Below are 26,930 nucleotides of genomic sequence, written 5' to 3'. Positions count from 1 at the left end.
TTAGTAATTACTTGAATTCTTTTGCTCCTTAAATCGATAGTTTTTAGGTAGAGAATATTAATTATATGTGGACCATTATTTTTCTGCAAGTGATATTTGAGCTGTACAAATGACCTGCATGTGGATTTTTATATACATGTTTTAAAAGTAAGAAAATGATGTTTGGGTAAAAAAATTTAGTTTATTTCTGCATTACTTTGATTCAGTAAATGTAGTCTTTATGCCACAATGATAGTATAATGATTTATATTGCTATTCTGTCTGTAAGTTTAGTTTAAAAAGTACATAGGACGGGGTGGGGAGAGGACCCTGGGGGTGTATCTCAGTGGTTAGAGCACATGCCTGATAATGTGCAAGGCCCTGGGTTCAGTCCCCAGCAAACACACACACACACACACACACACACACACACACACACACACACAGTTTGCAGGCCTGAAATCATTAGATTATAAGTCTTTTGTAATTATATTGCCTGATAATTTTATGAGTATACTTTGGAACTACTCTTGGTTGTGCTTTTAAACAGTAAAACTTAATCCTTGTATACTAATTAATTCAAGGGATTGGCACTTTAATAAATAAAATAATAAAAAGATGTAAACCAAGATAGAAAACTCCAGCTTCTTTTATAAAGATCTATGTTAACCTTTACTTTTTCTTTTGCACATTTTGATTGTCCCTTGTTATGTTTTATAAAGATGTTAATACTACTTCTTTAAACTTTTTTTGTAATCCTGTTTTGTTTGTGAATTGTTACAACTCTATAATCCTATTAACTTAATTTTTTTCTTGTTAACTTTGTTTCAGCAATACATGTTCCAGTCTGCTTGTTTACTGCCCGGTCTCTGGGATAAACAAATGTCCATAAATTTGCAACATGTATCCTATATATGGATACCTACCCCCCTTTTTTTTTTCTTGTTGCTGCTTTGTTAATTTTTGGTTCTGGGGTGATCAAAGTTGTAGTTACAGTTTTATAAAAAATATTGGATTATTTGGAGCATAAAATTTATAAGTTTCATTGTGAGTCATAATGAATCTTTAAAAAACAAATTTAAAATTGATTTCTGTTCTATAAGGTTATAACTTTTGCCAGAAGTAAAAACAAATAATTCAAGTAGAAAAATGTTCATTAACTTGAAGGAGTCTTATCTTTATATATGATGTGTTTACACCTGTTTCATTGAGAAATTAAAAATCCTTGAAGGATTCCTTGATATGAAATTTTGGTATACAAATATGGAAGTAAGTGTTGATACCAAGTATTGGAATTTTTTTTCTCTTAAGAATCAGAATATTCTAAGCAGAAAAATACAATGACTTACTCTATGTAAAACTACTCATTTGGCTTCTGAGGATGATTTATAAACAGGATGAAATTTTCACACTTTATTTCTTAATTTTTTCTTTTGTAATAGACTTAAGATTTTTAAGTTTTTCTCTTAAAATATAGGTAGTTTGCTGCTCACTTCTCTTGATTTTTAAGCCATCATAGTTTTATTTATTCTTATGGTTTATATTTACAAGGGGAGAGCTGCTACATTAAATAATATGACTCGGAAAGAGAGATTGCTGGACTTCTCTGCAGTCTTCTGTGGGGCAGTGTGTGCGCCAGGGATTGAACTCGGGCACTCAACCACTGAGGCACATTCCCCAGGCGAATTTTGTACTTTATTTAGAGGCAGTCTCACTGAGGTGCTTAGCACCTCACTTGTTACTGAAGCTGGCTTTGAACTCAAGATCCTCCTGCTTCAGCATCCCGAGCTGCTGGGATTACAGGCATGTGCCACTGCACCCAACTTCATCAGTCTTTTGAGGTCTCAGAAAGTAGCTTAGCAGTGTGAAGTACGCTTTCATTTGAATTAGAATTATTTCATTGCCTTAAGATTGCATTTGAATTTTTATATAATAGTAATGATTTTTATTCTCAGTTCAATTTGAAACTTTATGATAGAAGTTTTCTGTCAAGAAAGATTTCTGTAGTTCAGCTCGCAAGTATATATACTTAGGTCTGAAGCATGAATACATTGAAACTAAATAATCAAATATAACTGGCTTATTTATTTTTTCATGCAACCTGGGATGCTTTTTAATTGTATGGTATCTCAATTCAGGGAATTTACATAATACTAAAAACCCTATTGTAAAACACAACTTTTAGGAGAGGTTGGAAAGATGTTCAATTTCCCCTTGGCCCATTTTCTTACTGGAGAGAGATGACAGTCTCTCATATTGATACATTGCAGTGTGACCTAAGAATATTAATCTGCCCTCTTATCTTTTCTGTATCCTTTTTACTGGCAATGGATTCACTTTAATCTCTGCCTTATTCCACAAAACATTTGCAGTGCTTTTTATAAAGATGTAAAAACAAAAGAATGAAATTTTTTAAATGAAGGAATTCAGGCAGTGGGAAATTATGATTAAGAAAATAAACCAAGCAAAACTAAACAATATATTGTTTATGGGTATATAAATATAAAACTTTAAAAATGTAGGGAATGATTAACATCTGAAAAATTAGAATTGTGTTTACTTTAAAGGTTAGAGGAAGAATTTAGGAAGAATGCAGAATAAACTTCTAAGGCAAATTTCTATTTTTACACATGGGTGGTGAATACATGTTTTTATTTTTTAAAAATTAGTAAGCTGTACATCTGTATTATGTACATTCCTGTTTGTATATTTTTGTTATATAAATAAGCTGGCATAGAATGAAAGCCAGCAAACCAAGAGTAAGAATTCAAAAGTAATTCTACTCTTATAAAGATTCTTAATTTAATATAATTCAAGGCAAAATAGGAAAGTTACATAGTGTCCAGGACAAATAATTCTGTTCTGCTCAGACTCAGATGTTTGCTTTTTGGTACCACAGTTTATTAAGACTTGACAACTAGGGAAGGCTTGGAAACGCTATAACATGAAGTACGGCAGTGAACACATGAAATGTTTGGGGCTTCTTAACCTGTAAATACGGATAAGTATACTGAGGGATCATGATCGCTGGTTTCAAATGTCTGAAGGGCTGGCACATAAAACAAAGACTAGGAAGCGCCAGGAAATAGAAGTATGTCTGATGGGAATGTTTTAGGGAGGTACATTATGACAGCAAACCAGGACTATCTAAGCCCAAACTCCATATCCTTCAGTGAAAACCAAACAAAAAAATCTTTGATTTTTTAAGATTTATTTAAAATCTGTATTTGCAAAGGATAAATGTATAGGGAAGGAGAGTTTTTTCTAGACTCTTACAGGTCAGAATGATTTTCCCTAGCAGTACTTCCATTGCCATTTGGAAGCCCACTGAAAAATTTAACAAAATATGATTCAGGGTGCCGCAGTCTGGCTGGGCACAAATAACCGAGCCACCACAAAGCCTTGTAGGTTCAAATAGCAATTCTTTATTCCCCAACTCTCACCAGCACTGCACACACACTACTGGGGAACATACTCCTTCCACCGGGCTCCACTCGCCCAATCTCCCTGAACCACTGCGAGAACTGCACAGGAACTCCAAAGTAGGGGGTGCCCCAGATTCCCAGAGCTGCCCTATTCCCGGAGCAGGGTCCATATACAACTCAATCAATCCAGCATCACAGCAATTATATACAGCTTAACTCAAATCATCATCTCAATGGTTCACCTTTCAACCATTGCCTCTGGCAATATGCCAGGCGTCATTCTGACTGGGCTGTGGCTCTCAACATCAGGAAACATTGATTTGGGCATCCTTGTTCTTCTTGTACAAATACTACTTTGTTTATTATCATTCATTGCTTTAGGCCTTCTGTTTTCATTTTCTGTTTATTAACTGGCAGCAAACTGTTTAATTAATTCTTGTTAAAATGGGTTTACTTAGTAAATACTTATTCAATACTGTGCTTTGTATGAAGATCACTGTAGTGAATCAGATACAGTTGCTGCAGTTATAAAGCTTTCCTTCTGTTGACGGAGACTGCTATTCAGTTACAGTTCAGATAAATGCTCTGAAGAAGTACAGGGTGTTATGAAAATATATGATTGGTGACCCTACCTAATCTGGAATGATAGGTCAAGACATGGTACATTGCATTTTAGAAAGAATTTCAGCAAAAGGAAACCCAGTACTTAAAATTTAGTATAGCATATAGACAAAAGAGTATAAGAGCATAGCTTTTGAAGCTGGGTGTTCTGTGTTCACATTCCAGCTTTGTTGCTTGGAAAATTTTTTTCTCTGTACTTGCATCTCTCTCAATCTGTAAAATGGGAATGAGAACAACATTTTATGTCATAAGGAAATTACAAGTATTAAGTGAGTTTAAGTTATTTATATTTCTAATTTATAAATTTATATTTATGCTCATAATTATTCAGAAAACATCCATTTCCCATCACATGTAACAACAAATATTAGTAATGATAAGAGTTAAGATTCTTTGAGCACTTATTATGTATTAGGTTTATTCTGCTAAATGCCTTTATAGTTCATTGTTCTCACAACTTACTGAGGTGTAGATATTATTTTAATATTGACACTTTATTTTTAATACATGAAGAAACAGACATTGGCAGGTGAACTTGCTTCAGATTCCAGTTAGCTAAGAAGCTGTGCTCTTAACTGTTACTCTTTGTACTTCTTCACATGATTTCAATTTCAGTTTTAACATTTGTCTAATGTTAAACATTTGATAACAGACTGTGAACTTAACAGAATATTATTGAAAGTTATTCTTCTAAAAATTAAAATATTATGAGACAGGCTTTTTTGTCGCTCCTTTATTTACTCTTCAGAGACCATTTTGGCCTTATCAGTCCAAATCAGAGTTATTCATGAGTATCTCTATTATTATTCATTCCTTTAGGCTTTATGTTCTCATTTTCTGTTTATTAACTGTCATCATCTGTCAACTTGACACATATGATATTGGTTGGCAATGATTATCCTACAATAAAGTTTAAAATCCCAAAGGTATTTACAAGATGCCTACAAAGGTATCTTATAAATAAGATATGTTCACAAGATCTTTTCAACTTATTCAAATGATTTCCTTAGGATTTAGCCAGATGTCCCAGGTCCACACTACACTGAAGCGATCTGGTATTAGGGCTTGTAGGATGGCAAAATTTCAAACAGGCAAGGTTTGTTTTTATTTATCTCCTGGTCCCTTGTTGCTTGGTACTCTCTGTTTACTCTGATTATATTCAAAACATTTCAACACACAGTTCAGCCATGTTTTAATCATGATAATTTATCAGTCCAGAAATGTTTTTTTCATTATTTTCTTGCTTAGGGATCTACAATAGCTTGCTGTTGTAGTATAAACAAATGCTCTGAATTCCATATTCTGAATGCTCTATTGTTCCCATCTTACCTAACCTTAGGTATGTTATCTTTTACTTTGATCATCTGTACATATTCTGTTCATAGATAGTTACAGACACTTCTTGGTGCTCTTCATTCTGCTTAGAATATTGTTTTCTTGGGAAAACAAGAGTAATCCTAAATGACTTGTTCTTTATAATATTACTCAATGGTTTAGTATTTTTTATGTTGTTCTTTACTAGAACAATTTTTTATATCTTTATTTGTTTCTTATGTGGTGCTGAGGATTGAAACCAGTGTGTCACATGTGCTAAGCAAGTACTCTGCCATTGAGCCACAATCCCAGCCCTTAGCACAATTTTTAATCCATCAAGATTTGTAAAACCAAGGGACTTTGTATACATATAATTTGTTGTTGCTGTGCCCTGCATTATATATGTGAGTACCGTGTCCTTTAGTACTTCTTTAGTAGTAGTTTTAGATAAAGTGATCTGCTTGCTATAAGGTTAAAAGATAGAGGTGAAGGAAAAATAAATTTTGACTGTGCTTTGAGCAGAAAGAAGAAAGGATTGGAAAGGATGTAAGTTATGGAGTTGGCAGGAACAATTAAATTAAAAATGGTGGTTAATGTCATGAGATGTACATCTATATCAAGGAAGTAGAAATTAACTAATATATAATTTTCAAGATTCTCATGAAATGGAAGTTTTAAAATGGTAGAAACTCTGGAAGCATAGACTGAGGTATATGAAGGAATTTATATTGGACAAGTATGCGTTGTATATGTATGTATATATTTATAAAATAGAATAAGAGATTATGATTGTAGTAGTTGTTTTTATTTTTGTTTATATATTCTGTTTTTGTGGTACTGGGGATCAAGCACAAGTCCTCACACATCTTAGGCAAGTGCTCTACCATTGAGCTATATCCTCAGCCCGTAGTAGTTGTTTTTAAAGCATTAGACGAAGACTTGTTTTTATCTGTGTCAATAAAATATAATGTAGACTGTAACGGATCATATTATATATGTTTTATAGTTTTTCTTAAATTCATATCCACAGTTTTATAGTTGGAATACTATCATCTGTAATATTAATGCTTCACAAATGGGAAGTATTTGGCAATAGCTTATGTTATTTATTTCTAATTTAAGTTTATACTAGCATTGCATTTCTTCAGGGTGTTCTTCTACCCAGGTACAGGACTGAGAAGATAGTATTGTACCTTTCAGTTTAGTATGCCAATCTGGCAGGTTCATTTGGGATACACTGGAATCCTATACATTCAATTATTTTTTTGTCCTCAAGAGAATAAATAGATGTGTAACATATCTGAGAGTCTGTAAAATCGTTTTCATTTATTATACCGATTACTTTAAAAATTATATGGATTTTTCCTTTGATCAAAGAGCAGTAAAATCTTCAAATATACAGAATGTGTTTGTACAGTTTTAAATGACTTAAAATTTCTTGTTACACTTTCATAAAAGTCATATCTGCAATATTATTATATCTCATGGAAATTAATGAATTAAGATCCTAATTAGGAATTTTTACCTAGTTCATCTTTCTGTTTTTCTCCTTCTCCTACATAATAGAAAACTAAAAATAATACATAAAGTGATTCCCATTTTATAGAAAGCAGGTTAAGATCCTGTTTCTGATCTTTGTGAAGCATAATTTATTCTTATTCTGGACTTTTTGACAAGCCTTTCCCTAGTTTTCTTTTTTTAATTCTCTTGATTAAACCCTTATTGTTTGAACAATCCCTTTTGAAATAATTTCTCACAATATATTATGAGAAATTGGTACATTTTAAAAATAAATGACATTAGTAAAATGGCTAATTAAATTGTACCAACATACTGGTACTAACCTTATGTTTGACACTACAGTGAGACTCTGCTTATAGTTTTGCCTTTGCTCTGACAATTATCACCATTTCTTATATGCTCAATATTACTAAATAAGATATAAAATTATAATCTTAATGAAGTTTAGTTATCATAAATTGATCATTTAAATTCCAGCATTGTTCCCTGTTAAACTTGATACCATTCAGATTAAAAATTAACAGGAAAACTAAGTGGTAGGTAGTGAAGACATTATGAAGAAAAGACCTGTTCCATATTTAAGAGTATTTCCATTTAATATCTCTACTGAAAAGTCACTATCATAGTTTTAAAATTAGTTTAAATTGTTTTTATTTTTGTATATTTTTCTGTTATGATAGTAAATATGTAATAATCAGGGATTTTGCATTTTATTGTATTATATATTATCCTCTTCTTCATCTTGTGTATCCCTGGCAGGTGTTTTAGTCCCCTTTTTTACCCCTCATTTTTACTTCTTAAGTTATAACATTATGTGTAAACAGGAAGTGCACAAATCACAAGTGTCAGCCAATGAATTACCACAAAGGACTGTATCTAGTAGTCCCAGATGAAGACAAAATACCGCCCTCCAAGAAGGCCTTTTTGTATTTCCTGCTAGATGTTAGCCTACCTCCTTCCCAAGTGAAGCCATTTTTCTCACTAATTCTGTGTACTTTTGAAATTTCATAACCTGTTATATACTTTTCTGACTTCTTTCAACATTGTAAGAGTGATCCATGTTGTTTCTTTGTTCCATTCAAATGAAATAATTTATTTGCTGTTTCTGTTGATGGAAATACAAAGTGCTTTAGTTTGGGGCTTTTAATAATGAGATTCTATGCAGATTCTTATACTTTCTTAGTTCTTGTTTTTATGTTTATTTTTATGCATTTTATTGCATTTCAGTACATTTGGTGGGGTTTTATTTTTAAAACTTAAGTATATAGTGCCAAACAGTTTTCCGAAGTGATTAATTTATGCCTCTGCAGCAATATATGGGAGTTGTAGTTGTTGTTTATTCTTGCTGATACTTAGGTAGCAATATATTTTTAGATGTGGACATTCTGGCTGCCATATATTGCTGTCTCATTAAGATTATAATTTTATATAACTGTTTTCTAATATTGAACATCTTCTAATGGGATTATAGTGCATTAGACTCTCTTTTTGAAGAACTGTGTTATCTTACGTCTCTTGTCCCATTATTCTAATGCTTTGTCTGGGTTTTTTCCTTTCTTAATATACACAAAGAATCACAACTTCTTTGTGTGATTATATTTTGCAAATACTTTTTTTCACTTTTTTTTTTCTTTTTACTGTCTTCATGGTATTTCTGTCAAAATTTTAATTTTAATATGACTTAATTTGTTAATGTTTTAGTGCCATTTGTGTCCTGCATAAGAAATCTTCATTTACTTCAAGGTCATGAAGTATTCTCCTATATTATCTTTTAGAAACTTTAAAAAATCTTCTAAATTTAGTGAAGGTTTAAGTAAAGCAAAAGTCAAAGCTTTCCCCCACCAATATGTACGTTCACTTACTTAGCGCTATTTATTGAAGACTGTCATTTCCCCATGGCTCTGCAGTTCCACTTTAGCATAAACCAAGTGTATTTGTATACACACAACATACATATATGTACATACATATCTTATGGATTCTCTATTGTATTGCTCCAGTCCTTACATTAATGTTCCATTATCTTATTGCAAATTTTTTGAAATGTTTTGATATTTGGAAAGGAATGTTTTCCTACTTTAATTTCCTTCACATTTATTTTAGCTGCTTTTAGTTCTTCCATTTTAATAGGAATTTTAGAATCATCTTTATAAAAAGCAATCCTACTGGAATTTTGAATGCAATTGAATTCTGTAGATTGGTTTGGAAACTACTAATATTTTAACAGTATCAGGCCCTGTGATTAATGAAGATGATTCATGATCCATTTATTTAGGCTTTCTTAAATTTCTCTCAGACATTCAGTAGTTTATTGTATAAATATCTTTCTTCATTTTTCATTATTTTATTCCTAGTGTTTTTCAGTGCCATTGTAAAAGATACCTTCTTTTACTTTTGATTTCTGATTGTTTCTACTTTATATAAATATAATTTATTTTTTAACATTAAATAAAACTATTTATTTGATTCTAATGGTTTGACTCTGTAGTGTCAGCTGCATCAGTTGAGTTTTTTCTTCTTTTCTGTTCATATACTTTTTGCACTGGCTAGAACTGCTGTCCAGACATCCTTATAAACTTTTAAAATATTTCTTCATTAAGGTAGGATGTTTGCTATAGCTTTTATTTATAGAAGCCTTTTATCACTTAATAGATATTTCCTTCTGTTCTCAGGTTTTATTTTTTATCACGAATGGAGGAAGAATTTTATCATACTTTTTTGTATGTATTTATATTGTTATAACATTATTGTTATTTTTTTTAATTTTTAGTTGTTGATAAACCTTTATTTTATTTATTTATTTATATGTGGTGCTCAGGATTGAGCCCAGTGCCTCACACATGCCAGACAAGCACTCTACCACCGAGTCACAACCCCAAATGTAGCAAATTGCATTGATACCTGAATGTTCAACTTTGTACTTCGTACTTAGGAATAAACCAACTTTGGTCATAGTGCATTATCTCTTTTATATTTTCTAAATTTTATTTTTTATATTGTCTTTAGAATTTTTATTATCTATGTTCATAAGTGAGATTGGCCCATAGTTTCCTCATAAAAATAGTTCAGAAATTTTTTCTCTTTAACTCTGGAAGAGTTTGTATATGTCTGATATTATATCTCCTTTGATTTTATATACATATTGCTTAAGGAGCCGTCCAAGTTTAACATTTTTAGCCTTTTAAAAAATCATACTATGTGCATTTAAAGGCTGTAAATTTTCCTCTTAAGTATGGTAAAAACTATTTCTATAACTGTTTTATATGTCTCATTTTTGTCAGCATTTTAAAATATTTTGTTTTGGTTTTTTTCTTGACCCATGGGTATTAATTTCTACATATGAAAACTGTTGTAGTCATAATTTTGGTACTCATTTTGCAATAATTAGAAGGTATATTCTGTATTGTTTCATTTATTTAAAAAATGTGTTTGCAACTGGTGATTGCAGTGTTATCAATTTCCTCATGGCTGCTGGGGCAAATTACCACAAACTGAATGGTTTATAAACAACAGAAATTAATTTTCCCATGTTCTGGAGGCTACAAATCATAAATCAAGGTGTTAAATGATCATGTTCCTTCTGAAGCCTACAGGAGAGCTTGTAGTATTTGCCAGCAGTCCTTGAATTCCCTTTGTCTATACATGAATCATTCTGGTCTCCGTCTTTGTAATAATATGGCTCTTTCCTCTTTGTGTCTTTGTGTCTGCACATGGAATTCTCTTCTTTCTCTACTCTTATCTATCATTCACATTAGATTAAGGGTGTACCCCACTTCTGTGTGACCTCATTTAAATTAATTACATCTATAGTGTACTTATTTCCAAAGAGGAGGGTTACATTCTGAGGTACTGTGTGTTTAGATTTCAACATAACTTTTTGGGAACACAATTTAGCCTATAACCACTACATATACTATTTAGGTGAAGTTTGTTAGTCCAAATTTCTTTTTCATAGTTTTACAAAAGAAATCATTCTTAGTGCTGGAGATATAGCTCAGTTGTTAGAGTGCTTGCCTCTTATGCACAAGGCCGTGGGTTCAATCCCCAGCACCACCAAAAAATCCCAAAAAACAAACAACAAAAAAAAAACCCATTCCTTTTCTTTAGAGAGGGTTATGAAAATCACCCATTGTAAATATAGACTTATTTTTCTCTCTTTAAGTTCTGTCAATTTTTGCTTTATATATTTTGAGGTTATGCATTAGGTACATAGAAATTTAGAAGTGAACCCTTTATCATATTTTGTGTCACACTGTCTCTGTAATGCATTTCTTCCTTAAGGGCTACTTTCTCTTATATTGTAATAACGTTTTTTGGTGAAAGTTTGTATATTATATATTTTCCCATCTTTTCAGATTTCCTGTTTCTTAGCATTGAGATGCCCCCAATATGTGGTTAGGATTTTTTGTTGTTGTTTGTTCAAAGTCTGTCCTTGCAGTATTTGGTCATCTTGCATTTAATGTATTTGTTGATGTGTTTGGGATTAAGTCTCTCATCTTGCCATTTGTTTATATTTTTTCATATTGTCTCTTTGCATTCTTTTCTTTAGTATTACTAATTCTACCTAGACTGTTCTTTTAGTGATTACTCTGTAAATTACAACATTCATTCTTTAAAGAACTTTTTTTTTAGTTGTAGATGGACGCAATACTTTTATTTTATTTGTTTTTATGTGGTGCTGTGAGGGTTGAACTCAATGCCTCACTACAACCTCAACCCCACAACATGCATTCTTAACTTATTTAAGTTTAATGTTAGTACTTTTCTTATAGTCTAAACAATACAAGGAACTTTAGTTCTTTTCATTTTTTCTTCCAATTTAAATATTTTAATTGATATTTCTATGTAGTTTATCCCTTACGTATTTTAAACCCCACAATAACTAATTTATAGTAGTTTTTAGACTTAATATATGTTTATATTTATTTACGCATTTATTATTTCCTTTGCCCTTCATTTCTTTCTGTGTCTCCAAGCTTTTACCAGAATGGTTTATTTACTTTGCCTCAAGAACATGTGCCCATATTTCCTTTTAAATGGAGATGCTGATGATAAATTATCTTAGTTTTTGGTTGTCTGGTTGTAGTTTTTGATTGAAAGGATATTTTTGCTAGGTTAGCAGTCCTTTTTTTGTTTGTTTTAGAAAGGTAAATTTTTTCTGTTTTCAAATATTGCTTTTGTCCCATTTCCTTTTTTCTTTCTTTACAGTATCCCAGTTATGCATATGTTAGACCTTCTTACTCTGTCCCACATAATGGATTATATTCATCCTATATTTCCTATTCTTTTGTATAATTTAGTCTGTCTTCTTATATGTCATTTGGTTCATGAATTATTTTTTTCATCTGTGTCTAACATGCTGACAAAACCATTTATTTGGATTTGTTTTTCAGTTCTATGATTTCATTCAACTCTTTATGATTTTCATTGTCTTCCAAAATTTTTAGTCTTTTATTCCCTGAGTATATTAGGCACAGTTTTTTTAAAATATTTTTTTAGTTGTAGATGGACACAATATTTATGTGTTTATTTTTATGTGGTGCTGAGGATCAAACCCAGTGCCTCACACATGCTACTTGAGCACTCTACTACTGAGCCAAAGCCCCCACCCCTAGGCACAATTCTTTTAATAATTAGTTATAAAACTTTGTTATCTATACACCTTGGAGGTCTTTTACCGGTGACAGCTGTGTTTAGTGCAGGTTTTCTTTCCTGATATACTTGATCATTTTTTTTATTGAATGCCAGATACTGCATGTGAAAAATTATAGAGATGATTTGAAGGTGAACCTAATGTTATCTTTATTCAGAAAGCATTTATTTTGGCTTAAGACTGACAATCCTATATTCTAGGCAGGAATTAAGAAGATACAAAGTTGAATTTAGTATGTTAAAGTGGGACAACTTCTGACTTAGTTTTATACTCTGGGTTCTAATTATGCCTCATCATAGCTCTTTAGCTCTTTTTTTGTCATCCTAGCCTTAAAAACTTGTCTTTTGTCACCTTCTTTTGCTTTTAATCTCCCTCTTAGGACTTGGCCAACCCTTGAAGGGAAAAAGTGCGGCACCCTTCTTGTCTAAGTCATGACCCTGTAAATTGTCACAGGCTTGCTTTCAAACAGATGCTGTTTTTAATGATTAAAAACAAAGTTTATTAATGTAATCTAGTTCATTGTATGAAAACAAGATATTGTTAATTTTTTTGTGCTGATTATAATCTTTAAATGGTTCCTTAAAATCTACAAGTTTTTGTAGAACTTCAAACATTTTCACTTGTTTATGTTTATGCATGCACATTATTTTTTAAAATTTATTTATTTATTCTAATTAGGTATATATGACAGCAGAATGTATTTTGATTCATCGTACACAATTGCAGCACATCTTTTCATTTCTTTGGTTATAAACAATGTATCATCACACCATATATGCAGTCACACATGTACCTAGAGTAATAATGTCCATCTCATTCCAACATCTTTCTTTCGCCATGCCCCCTTGCCTCCCTCCCCTTTGCCCAATCACTGTTCCTCCATTTTTTCCATGTCCCTGCTCCCATTATGGATCAGTATCCACTTATTAGAATATTCAGCCTTTGGATTTTGGGGATTGGCTTAGTTCGCTTACCATGATATCCTCCAACTCCATCCATTTACCTGCAAATGCCATAATTTTATTCTCTTTTAATACTGAGTAATATTCCATTGTGTATATATACCACAATTTCTTTATCCATTCATCTACTGAAGGGCATTTAGGTTGGCTCCATAGTTTAGCTATTGCAAATTGAGCTGCTATAAACATTGATGTGGCTGTGTTACTATAGTATGCTGATTTTAAGTCCTTTAGATATCAACTGAGGAGTCAAATGGTTGTTCCATTTCAAGTATTCTGAGGAGTCTCCATACTGCTTTCCAGATTTGTTGCACCAATTTGCAGTCCCACCAGCAATGTATGAGTGTGCCTTTTCCCCCACGTCCTCGCCAACACTTATTGTTTGTATTCTTAATAACTTATGAACAGTGTTTTTTTTAGCATGTAATTCGATGTATATCCTTGACAGAAAGCTTTAAGGAATATAAAAAAGAAATAACCACTAAAATAGATGGATGCCCACAGTGTGCTATATATGGTTAACTTAGGTTTTAAAGTAAATTTTCTTAGATTCTTTGGCTCTTATAAATTAGGTAATCTCATTTATTTTTAAAATCCTTTCTTTACCTGAATAGAGTAGTATTTCTTGGAAAGTCCAAGAAATTAAGTTCTAGTAAGAACTTAATTCACTTAGAAAGATAAATATGTTTTTATATATTAGCTGTAATTTTCATTTAGATATAAAAATAGTATTCTCTGCTCATCTTTACAAAACTTCAGAAGTTATAACTATTTGCCACTTGTTTCTTTTTCTCTAAATTTATTTTCTTATATAATGATCAAAAGTTTTTAACTAAAGCTATCAAGGATTCCATGCACTTCCAAGATAGGGATAACATCACTCTAAAGACAATTCTTTTCTGTCTCCACTGCTTACAGACAGGGAACACAATCTCTTCAGCCTGGACCTGTGTAGAAGAATATGGAGAAAATAAACAGGTAAGAGAAAGTCTCTTAGGAGTATTATGATATATCTAGTTTTCAGAAAATCAGTTTTAAGTTGTTCTTTTGGATATAAGAAATATTCAGAATTGTCTAATAAAACCTTGTGGGCTGTTTTGTTTTTTCTAGTTCTGTTACTTGCTGGTTTATTAATCAAAATTTTAAAGTTAAACTTTTATTTTCAAAACTTTGAACTTGTTATGTACACTAAACCACTGAGATCGTAAACATTATTGTAAATTAGAGATGGAGTGAGCCTGTTATATTTTTATATGTTATATTTTATATATTATCTAGTATTTCTCAAAATTGTCAGAAAATGGGAGTCTAATATTTTTCAATCTTATCAAGCCAAAATCTTATTTAGATCAATTTATAATAAAATTAATATTTATTAGAATTCACCAAGCCACTGGGAAAGGTAAACTGCAGTAGGAAGTTAAAGGTAATTTGTGGTTTGAGTGAGGATTATTACTGTTGAGACTCCTTTATATATGTAGAGGCAAAGAAAACATTATCCTGGTAAACAATGCATGTGCTGTTTCCGTGTGCTTGTGTAAGTTAATTCTCCTTTTTGTACTTCCATTTTCTCATTGTCAAAGGGGTTGAGAAAGAGTATTTATGAATCTATGTAAGGATTCAGTTTATACTGATCTAGTATGGTTATTTTGGCACTTATTAAGTCCTCATTAACTATTAATTATTATAATTAATATAATCTAGAGATATATACTACAAAAAGAAATATATTATTATTTTTGAGACTTGTAACTTTATTTTTATAAATATTAAATTTTAGCTCAAAATTCAAATATATGATACTGGTCTCAGAACTATTTTCTTTACAACTTTTTATAGTTTAAATTTTGATTTATGAGGACTGATTTTGCTGACAGAAATGAAACTTGAAAAGTTTCTAAGGCTTTCTATCTTCTCCTCATTTGTGCCCATAATTTATTTAGTGAGTCACAATTTGTTCTGAGTTTTAAAGCCTAGATTGCCATTGCGCAAGTCATAATTTTTCCTCTCCTAAGCTGCTTGTACTATTCTCTTTCTATATGTTTAGAAACTAACATTAAAAGGAGTTTGCCTTAATTATCTCAGTACAAAGGTATCAAACTTGAAACTCTAGACATGATTTGTTTGGTGTCTTTAGTTCTTTGAAAGGAAAGCAATTAGACTTAGTTTCAATAGAAATAGTCATTTTTTGTTTCATATTTGGCCCTCTTTGATTCTTTTTTTTTTTTTATTGTGGGTTGTTCAAAACATTACAAATTTCTTGACATATCATATTCCACACTTTGATTCAAGTGGGTTATGAACTCCCACCTTCACCCCATACACAGATTGCAGAATCACATCAGTTACACATCCATTGATTTACATATTGCCATACTAGTGTCTGTTGTGCTCCGCTGCCTTTCCCATCCTCCCCCCTCCCCCCTCCCCACCTCTCCCCTCCCCTCCCCTCCTCTCTCTCTACCCCCTCCACTGTATAACCCTGAGGGTCTCCTTCCATTACCATGCAATTTCCCTTCTCTCTCCCTTTCCCTCCCACCTCTCATCCCTGTTAAATGTTAATCTTCTTCTCCTGCTCTCCGTCCCTACTCTGTTCTTAGTTACTCTCCTTATATCAAAGAAGACATTTGGCATTTGTTTTTTAGGGATTGGCTAGCTTCACTTAGCATAATCTGCTCTAATGCCATCCATTTCCCTGTAAATTCTATGATTTTGTCATTTTTTAATGCAGAGTAATACTCCATTGTGTATAAATGCCACATTTTTTTTATCCATTCGTCTATTGAAGGGCATCTAGGTTGGTTCCACAGTCTTGCTATTGTGAACTGTGCTGCTATGAACATCGATGTAGCAGTGTCCCTGTAGCATGCTCTTTTTAGGTCTTTTTGATTCTTGTTGTTGTTGTTGTTGAGGTGTCAAGTCTTGACCTCTATAGAGTGATTTGAGTTTGTAATTGCTATGTTTTAACGTATTTGAAGAATTTTTCAGTTTTATTTTCAATGTTTTCTCATTATACATTAATCCCCATTAGAGTTCTTCCCATGTTGATTTTCCAGGTTGTTCAGTGAAATAACTGTAAGGTCAAAGAAGTTTGGGGAAAGCTATACTACATATGCCCCTTGGAAAATTATCATGAGTATTATCATATTAAATAATTAAGGTAGAAACCTTTTCTTTTTTCAAGTTTTTTTTTCTCTTAAACTTTTCCCAAGATGATTTTGCTGAGGGATTTTTCTTTTAGGGATGCTTATTCTTGAATTGTATGGGATGTAATTTGGAAACAGTGAAACTAACCCAAAATACTTTGGGTTTTGTTTCTTTGTGTGTTTGTAACTTTATTGAGGTTTAATTGAAATACAATAAAATGTACCTAATTGCAGTATAGACTTTGGTTCTTTTTGATTAATGTATATATGTCTGTAAAATGACAATATAATCAATAAAATAAACATTTCCATCTTCCTTAAAAGGTACTGCATGCCCATTTGTATTCTGTTCTTCCTTCTTTTCTTGTCAACCACTTAGTTTGCATTTTTTAGAATTTCACACTCTTGCTTTTAAAGATTTAAATTTTAATCCTTAGATAACTTAGAATAAAATAGTTGTAATTCTTAAAATAAAGGTACAATATCTGACAAATATGTGTGTTTATGCTAGTTGTTACACACTGGCAAAATTTCACAGGAAGATTTTAAAGCTGAAATCATTACTTTTGAATATACTGTAAATTGAAAAAATAATTTTGGTTTAAAAACAAAAGCCAATGATTTTTTTCCCACTAAAACAATTTGAAAAGTAATAGAGAACTAAGCAGAACTTTATAAGGAAGCAGTTATGTATGGTTAACTTTATTTCCTCTTCAGCCATTTATTACTAAGATTACACTGTTCAGTCACTTTTAAAATCATCTTAAAACAGAAATTCATAAGCTACTCTGTGAGTCTAGTCTTAGAAAAATGTATTGGTCCCTTCAAGTCTGCTACTTGCCTTTTGCTGTTAGTATCCTGATAGGGAACATTAAATAGAGAGCAAATAAAAAAAAGTTGATTGTAATAGGGCAAATGAGATTTTTTAAATGCCAGTAAATTTGGTATATATATTTCCCAGCCAAAAGTATACTTAAAATTTTCTAATTCATGATTTTCAAAATCTTACAGGTTATAAAATGCTTAAAAATCAGCAGCCTGGAGAAATTTTTTTCTGTGCTTTATGGTTAGCTGTTTGTTTTCTATACTAGAATGGGAAATACAAAATATTTTTTAAAATGTGATTTGTATTCCAATATAGAATTTTTTATCTCTGTATTTTTTCCACAATATTTAGTATTTCAGTTAAAGAAAGTTATTCAGTTATGATTATTGAATGTTAGAAATTGAAATTATAAAATGGTAAAATGAGGAAGTTTTTAAAAATTTCAATAGAGAGCCACAGAAATTTAAAAGAAATGTTTAATATATGTATTAAAGGCCTGAGAAATGTATTTCATAGACAAAAGAACGTAGTTGAGTTTTTTGAAAATATAGGATTTGAAATTTTGGTCTTTAATATGTGTACATAGTTATTACAGTCATCCTCATACATGCTGGTAAGAGTGCAAAATGGTTTAGCCACATTGGAAAAATTTGGTAGTTCTTAAAAAATTGAGACAGATTTATCAATACAACTTAGCAGTTCTGTGCCTATGTATTTACTCAAGAGAATTGAAAACAAATCCACACAGAAATTTATACATACTACTCCTTAATAGCATTATTTTTAATAGCCCAAAGGTAGAAACAACATAAATATCTATCAAATAATGAAAGGATAAATTAAATGTGGTCTATCCATACAATGGAATATTATTCAACCATAAAAGGGAATGAAATACTGATAACATCTTATAATATGGATGAACCTTGAAAACATTATGCTAAGAGGCTATTTCCAGAGACTACGGAAGTTGTATGCTTTCACATAAATTTATGTGAAAAGTCCAGAATAGGCAAATTTATATGTATAAATTAGTGTTTGCTCAAAAAGAGGGAATGGGGACTGACTGCTAATGGGTACTGAGTTTCTGCTTAGGATGATAAAAATGTTCTGGAATTAGAATGGTGGTAGTTGTACAAACTTTGTGAATATATTGACAGTTGCTGAATTGTATACTGATGGTGCATCCAAAAGAGGGTGGATGTGGTGGTAGCACTAAGGTAGATAAACAGGAAGAAGAAAGAAACCAATTAAGGAATATAGGGCTGAGGATGTGGTTCAAGTGGACGCGCTCGCCTAGCGTGCGTGAGGCACTGGGTTCGATTCTTAGCACCACATAAAAATAAAATAAGATGTTGTGTCCATCTAAAACTAAAAAATAAATATTAAAAAAAGAAATATACTTTTTAATGGAAAATTAGTCTGAAGTGTAGTTAGAAATAAAAGATGAAGATAGCCAAAATTAATATGAGAGGACCCTTTGAATTCATGTTTAAGGTTTTTTTGTTCGTTTTTAAAATACTTTTTTAGTTGTCACTGTACCTTTTGTTTATTTTTTATTATATGTGGTGCTGAGAATTGAACCCAGTGCCTCACACATGCTAGCTACCCTGAGCTACAACCCCAGCCCTCATGTTCAAGTTTTTATTAAGGGGTTTCCTCATTTTTAATACAGAGAAGCAGCTCCAGAAATAATGCTTTGGTCCAAACATGCAGTATGGAATTAGATATAAAATGAGAAACATTGAATAAATTAGCATGTCTGTTCCTTATATTTTCACTGAGAAACACATTGGTGATACTCACTACCAGATGGTCTTCGTGCTGGACAGAGAATACAATAGACCAAATTGTAGTAACTACATAAACAGTTATGTGTTAATGTACTGCCAGTCTCTACACTTGTCCTGTGTCAGTTGTGGCTGATTTCCTGTTCATTCCACATTCATCAACTGAAGCTCTGAATCCAGGGTTCTTATGAGCCATTACTGCTGGAATTGAATTGGAACTTAAGGTTAAGCCTATATGTTGTTATTCTTTTCCCATATATTTTTATTGGTGCATTGTAATTCTATATAAAGGTGGGATTCATTATTACATATTCATATATGCATAGGATATAACAATAATTTGGTCAGTGTCAATCCTCTGTAAATTTCCCTTTCCCTCTTCTTCCTCCCCCTTCCCTATTTTCTACTCCAGTTCTGATCTGCCTCAGAATTTTATGAGACCCCCCTGCCCCACATCTTTCTTTTACTTATTCCTCTTTAGCTTCCACATATGAGAAAAAAACATATGACATTTGACTTTCTGAGTTTGGCTTGTTTAGTCTTTATGTACATCAGAGTTGTTCTTTGAAAGTATTTGTATTCATTCTGAATATAAATATGAAATCGTAGAAAATTTGATTACAATACCATCTCTAACATAATATTAGAGCAGTTATTCTTACATCTTTTCTTCAAATGAAATATTACACAAATTTAGCATATAAAACAAGGAAATGCAGGCGCTTCATGGGTTGAAATGGGAGGTGTGGAAATGGGTAGGTAGGTGCAAGTAAAATCCAGTTAGAGTAGCACTATCTGCTTTACTTCTGTTCTCCTGCCTATAATAATCTAAAATACTTTCTTTTGAAAATCCTGTTTAAGAATATTGCCCAAGTGAAAAAGCTTGATCAAATGGAAGTAATACTTCCTAGGAATCAGGATGCCTGATCTTAAACTTACTCTTTCTCCATTCAGCTATGAGAATATAAATCAATCACTTACTCAGTCATCTTCTGTGTCTTGTCATTCATATGGAAGAGTCATTTGACTTAGAGACTTCTACTATCTGAACCTATTTCTGGTCTGTTATTTAGGATCAAAGAATTTGATTAGTATCATCAATAAAAGGACAAAGCCAATAAAATTGAGCAAAAGGCTTGAGCAGATAACTTTACCAAAGATGTCCAAGTGCTCAATAGCCACATTACTAGTCATAAGGGAAATAAAAATTAAAATTACAATGAGATAAAATTTCACATGCACTAGAATGACTATAATTAAAAATGCTGGCAATGCCAAATGTTAGGATATGGAGTAATTAAGTAGAGGTCTTACATTTTGCTAGTGTGTATATAAAATGGGCACAGTGGACAATTCTTAAAACATTCTCTTTTATGTGACCCAGCAGTCCCATTCCCAGTTATTTACCCAAAACATATATTCATAAAAAGAAATGAAAACATATATCTATGAAATATTTGTATAAGAAGGGTTCATAGCAGCTTTATTCATAATACTCAAAAACAACTCAAGTATTCTATCAATAAAAACAACTCAAGTATTCTATCAATAGGTGAACAAAGAAATTGTTATATATTCATACAATGGAATAATAACAAAAGAAAGCAAATTACTATATGACATGAATGAATGTTAGAGATTATATTGAAAAAAGCTAGGATAAAAAACTTTAAAATTAATAAAATCCAAAACCAATAAAGCTAATCTATGATGATAGAAATCAGAAAGTGGTTGCTTCCGACAGAAAGGCTCTTGACTGAAGAGGGGCACAGGAAACTTCTGGATTGATGGATATGTTTTATAATTTTTTGGGGGTTTGGATTACATGATTTATACAGTTATCAAAACTCATTGAAATGAAAATATAAGGTTTATGCATCTTATTTTGTGCCAGTTGTACCTCAGTTTGAAGCATTAAGACAGTTGAATAATATGAAGTATAAGTTAAATTCTGAAGTTGGCTCTGTGTCATTCCTTAAGAAGGGGCAAAGGGAATACAGATCCCTTTCTGAGGCAGAAACAGTGGGAAAAGTTAAGGATGTTAATTGGGAAGAAAAACCAGGGTGGGCAAATATGTGCTAGGAATTTTAACTCACATTAATTTTTCCATAAACATTAAAGGGATTTTCTGCTGTTTTCTGTAATGTGCAAATTATATGTTAGAGCTAAATAAAATGTGATTCTACTTCTAGGTTTAGGCCACTAGTTAAGTATTTTGAGTTTATATTTCATCCATTATCTTATTTGATATGTATTTTATTTTCTGATCACCCAGATGTTTTTCCTGAATATATTTAGATTCTTAGTGGTTTTAGGAGTAAAATTTATTTTTGATGTGCTTATAAAACTTTATCCAACTTTTTTGTTGCCTAATTTTTGTAGGATTTGGAGGGGAAGTTTTTTTCTCGACTTATTCTTTTTTTAAAAATCAAGTTGGCATTTTTTATTGATTTTTTAAAAAAATAAATGACAGTGGAATGCATTACAGTTCTTGTTACACATATAGAGCTCAATTTTTCATATCTCTGGTTGTATGTAAAGTATATTCACATCAATTCATGTCTTCATACATGTATTTTTTTGGATAATGATGTCCATTACATTCCACCATCCTTGCTAACTCCCTGCCGCCTCCTTTCCCCTTCCACCCCTCTGCCCTATCTAGAGTTTGTCTATTCCTCCCATGCTCCCCCTCTTTATCCCTGCAAATGCCATAATTTTATTCTCTTTTATTGCTGAGTAAAATTCCATTGTGTATATATGCCACATTTTTTTTATCCATGAGTGAAGGGCATCTAGGTTGGTTCCACAGTTTAACTATTGTGAATTGTGCTGCTATAAACATTGATGTGGCTGTGTCCCTGTAGTATGCTGTTTTTAAATCCTTTGGGTATATACTGAGGAGAGAGATAGCTGGGTCAAATGGTGGTTCCATTCCCAGATTTACAAGAAATCTCCATACTGCTTTCCATATTGGCTGCACCAGTTTGCAGTCCCACCAGCAATGTATAGAGTGTCCCCTTTTCCCCACATCCTCGCCAACATTTATTGTTGTTTGTCTTCATAATAGCTGCCATTTTGACTGGAATGAGATGATATCTTAGAATAGTTTTGATTTGCATTTCTCTAATTGCTAGAGATGATGAACATTTTTTTGTTATATTTGTTGATTGATTGTATATCCTCTTCTGAGAAGTGTCTGTTTAGGTCTTTGTCCCATTTATTGATTGGGTTATTTATTTATTTTTTGGTGTTTAGCTTCTTCACTTATTCTATATGAATTAATACATGAGAATCAACATATAATTTTATATTTAATTTAGTTTCCCTAAAAATATGGGAATACACCAGTTGATTAGTGTTTAAGTTAAAGATTTACAGTAGCAGACTGTCAAATGCAGATATGCTAATGAGCATTGTGCTAGTAGCCAGCTATTTGTTTAGCTTCTTTTTGAAGTCTTCTGAAAACATCTCTGTGTGCATATTTCATGAATAGGCTGCAATACCTACCTCTTGAATAGATGTAAACCTAAAACAAAAGTTGTTTTGTCTTTGAAAACTACATTTCCCTATCTGCAGAAGTCTTCTCTTTTGATTTATGTTGTAGATGACCTCATTGGTAAAATTTAAAGAGCTAGGTGCATCATAGTATGTGGCTAGTAAGGAACTGACTGATTTAGTACTTTTCAAAAATGCAGTTATAATATAGGAACATTGTTTCAGTATTTTAAACACTCCTGCATAGTGAATTCTTTTTAAAAAAAGAAAAAAAAATATTTGAAACCTGGAGTCATGCTACTTCAGAGGGTGATGAAACAAAGTAATTCCTTATCCAGTTTCAAAATACTGAAAATATTTTGAACTGTATATGTTATATGTATTCATGTTTTTCTCAAGCTGCTTATTGATCTTTTTATAAAATTTAAAAGGTTATGAAAATATTTTGAGTTTTACAATGCTAGAAGTTAAACCTGTATTTAACTGATTTTTATTTTTTCCATTTTTTCTTAACTAGGTCCTTTCTGATGTTGCTTGAGCTTATTCTTCTGCAGTTGATCTCATTCCTGTTGGCTAAACATTAAGTCCCCTGACAACATTAAGTTAATGCTCATGTGTTTTAGGCCTCATTTATAGTACCACGATAGTATTATAGAAAAGAAAAACTTTACATTTTAGATGACCTAATTCCTTTTTTTCTATTTCTAGAAACATGATAACTTTTATAAATAGTCATTGTCACACTTTGGCTTATCTATCTACACTAAAGAACATAGTTGAGTTTTTGGAAACTACAGGATTTGAAAATTTGGTCTTTAGTTTACACACATAATTATTACAATTAATGAAGCAGGAAATTATTGGTGCATAAGATGGATATTTATTGTGGAACAGTAATATTTCAAATATAATTGTTTTTTAAATAATTTGGGTTAATTTTTGGATATTTTTCTATACTATAAGTTGATAATGGTTTCTTAAAAGTTTATTTTATCAACATGATTCATTTTACTATTTTGTGGTACCAGTAGGACTCTAATGTTAAATTGATATGTTGCGTTTATAAATGTTTATATTAGCATTTAAATAATGAAATATTGGACAGTTAGTTTCTACCAAATGTTTCTGAAATCCAGAGGTAAATGTTTCTACTGGTTTGATGCCTAATACAGTTTCAAAAAAAGCAACTATGAATTTTCTGTTTTTTTATCTTTTCTTCATGAACTGCCCCTTAGTGTCAGAACAGGAGAAGAGAAATCAGAGGTTCTCTTTTTCTATGTTAAAAAAATTATATAAATAAAGACAAGGAGTACATTCTAGTAAGATCTCTGAAATGCACTGTGTCAGTGAAGGCAACATTAATACTGACTTGATAAAACTAAGGACTTGAATTGCAGTGAATATGGAAATAATATTTACCACCAGTACAGTATCATCAGGATTTTAAAATGTTAGAACATTATGTTAAAATGTGATTATAATTTTAATGCTTTATCTCTTTGAATTAAATTTGTGTCCATAAAGATGTGCAGCATAATTGTTCATGTATTTATTTACAGACTACAATTTCCATCGCAGCTCAATAAATAGTCTTTCCCCTGTTAGTGCTACCCTCTCTTCTGGGACTCCCAGCGTGCTTCCTTATACTTCAAGGCCTTATTCTTATCCAAGTTATCCCTTGTCACCAACAATATCTCTTGCTAATGGCAGCCATGTTGGACAACGACTATATATCTCCAATCAGGCCTCATTCTTCTGAAGAAAATCTGTAAACATTAGTATGAAAATTTCTTGTGAAAAGCATGCAAATTAAAATACTGTTTTATTTTAGAATCGGGTTTGCACATTTGGCTTCAAAAATGATATGTTTATGCCAACATAATAAACATCTGCTATAATTCAAAGAATAACATAGAGTTGCAAAATTTATAAAAATGGAAAGTTTAAAAAGTTATTCAGTGGTTTAGCAAGCTACTATTCTTTTTAAACTTTTGAGATTTTCTTAATTCCTAAGTGGGTAATAGATCCCAGTAATTTGTTAATTTTTTTTTGTATAACTTTGCAGTATAGCATTTCACAAATGTAAACCACTTGAAGACAATGGTTATACTAGATTGATGACCAAGGACCTCTATCTGTATTGGAAATTGGAACACTTATATAACCAGAAGCATCTAGCTATTATGTAGAAAGAAATGATGAGGCAAAAAGATTAATATGCAAATTTTATGCAGTACTAAAGAAAAAGCAATCTAACATTGTGGTCCTTGAAAATAACTAAATATTTTAGTTAATAATTATTTGTTACAAAAATTGTAATTTTGCTGTTAATATATTTAAGGTTTTTATAGTTATGCTTCATTTGTGTTTTTGATATTCGCTGTATTGTTTGAATAAGAAGTGTTATGGTTTTTTAATGTTGAAATCATGTTGTTTAATTTTTGTACTTGAATTCAAACTTTGACATTAAATATGTGATGCTTCTCATACATGTGTTTTATTTTAATTAGAATGCACATACACAAAAATTAGGTCTCACAATCATTGTGATCTTGGAGAACAGTTTTCCTTACTTGGTTATATATAGTTATAGGATCATTGGTGCAGTGTCTTTATGAAACCAAATCATGGAATATTATATAGGGAGAAAATTGTTAGCTTTGTGATACAGTAACAAAAACATTTTTACGGGCAATAGAAATATTGTTTAGACTCACTGAAGTTTCTCCCATTTACTTAAAAATAATTCAGTGAATTCAGATCATTTTGACTATTCATTGGTTTAGTAATGTACATTCATAATGATTTATAATGACATTTTCATAATTGATGTCAGTGATGAAAATCTTAGATATCAAACATTACCTTTGTTGATTAGCTCACTCCACCTGTACAGACCTAACATATGCATATAATTTGAAATGGTTGCAGATAACTTTTCTACCAACTTGAGTTTGTAATAGAAAGTATGTGAATAGTAAATTCATCTTTTAATTCTCTAAAGGTGGTTTATTACACATAAGTCATACTTAACTTTTTTACAATTTAAATGAGCATGGGCACTAAATCAGCACTATTTTTTCCCTACACAGCTGTGTCTGAATTGCATAGATTTTGCCGTTTAATTGCCATGTTTATAGTTCACAGTTGCATATCACTCATTCAGCAGACATACGGTGTTCTATTTTTTTGTTGGCTGGTGATAGCCTTGTCACACACAGGTGACTCAGGCTTTAAGACAGAAGAAAATCAGACACAGTTAGTTTTTTATAAAAATGTTTGGAATGATCCAAATTACAAGTTTCCACATATTTTTTTTTTTTTTTTTCATTTTGGAAAAAAAAATTTGAGCAAGCTTACCAACAACACCAAGTGTTTGGTGATCTGTGTTAAAACAGTGGAAAATGTGTAACTAAGCTTTGGTATCACATTGAATTACCACTTCTGCCATTAACAGCTCTTTGAACTTGGATTTTTTTTTTTTTTTTTAAGTGTTGAGGATGGAACCTGCAATCTGTGCAAATGCTCTACCACTGAGCCATACCCACAACCCCTGGCTTTTACAGTTCTTAATCTGTTTCATACCTTTCACCTTTGTAAAATTGTGATACATTCATTATAAAGTTAAAACATCTGGCAAGTGAAATGTACTCAAATGATAGCTGATGTTTGGGTATAATTATATGAAGATGGTAGTACTCTTTTGCAGTTTTCTCATCACTTCTCTCACAGGAATATAGAAATCAGTGTATTTGTGCTACTTTCTGTGATGTTATGGATGAGCAATTAATCTTATATTGTATGAAATTTCATTTGATTTGTGAACATTAATTATTTGCTGCCTTAATGTTTATACAATAGATTATATAGGCCATTACTCTAAATGAAGTCTTCCCTAGTTAGTTGAACACAAGCTATTGATAAATCTTGGTCATGATATATCTCATTGGGCAGGGAAACATTTCTAAAGACAGGTTATGTCAGAATTTGTGTGCCACTTTTTGCAAAGAACTCTGCCTAATATGTGGGAGTGTGACCAGTTATGGAGCCATGTACCATTTTGCTTAACGTCCCCTCTAAACAAAAAGGTATGCAGAAAGTTTAATTAACTTTATCTCTCTCCTTTGTTTTTATGTTAAAGTGGGAAAGGTTTCTGTAGCAACAACTCAAAATTCTAGAAACCATAATAGAAAAG

At 31.6% G+C, this 26,930-nt stretch overlaps 1 protein-coding gene across 1 annotated transcript in view; it reads left to right on the top strand.

Moving 5' to 3' along the window:
- The window catches only part of Rbm46 (RNA binding motif protein 46), a 34,139-nt gene extending 9,645 nt beyond the window's left edge, over positions 1-24,494 (top strand). The window contains exon 4 of the mRNA XM_071614861.1: positions 24,295-24,494. Within this exon, the coding sequence (XP_071470962.1) occupies positions 24,295-24,494 (200 nt within the window). The remainder of the gene's footprint in view (positions 1-24,294) is intronic.
- The last annotated feature ends 2,436 nt before the right edge of the window (positions 24,495-26,930 follow it).

This window comes from Marmota flaviventris, chromosome 7 (genome assembly GCF_047511675.1).
Source record: "Marmota flaviventris isolate mMarFla1 chromosome 7, mMarFla1.hap1, whole genome shotgun sequence".
In the NCBI taxonomy this organism is placed as follows: domain Eukaryota; kingdom Metazoa; phylum Chordata; class Mammalia; order Rodentia; family Sciuridae; genus Marmota; species Marmota flaviventris.
The sequence above is the reverse complement of the archived record's forward strand: the minus strand, read 5'-3'. Positions and strand labels throughout refer to the sequence as shown.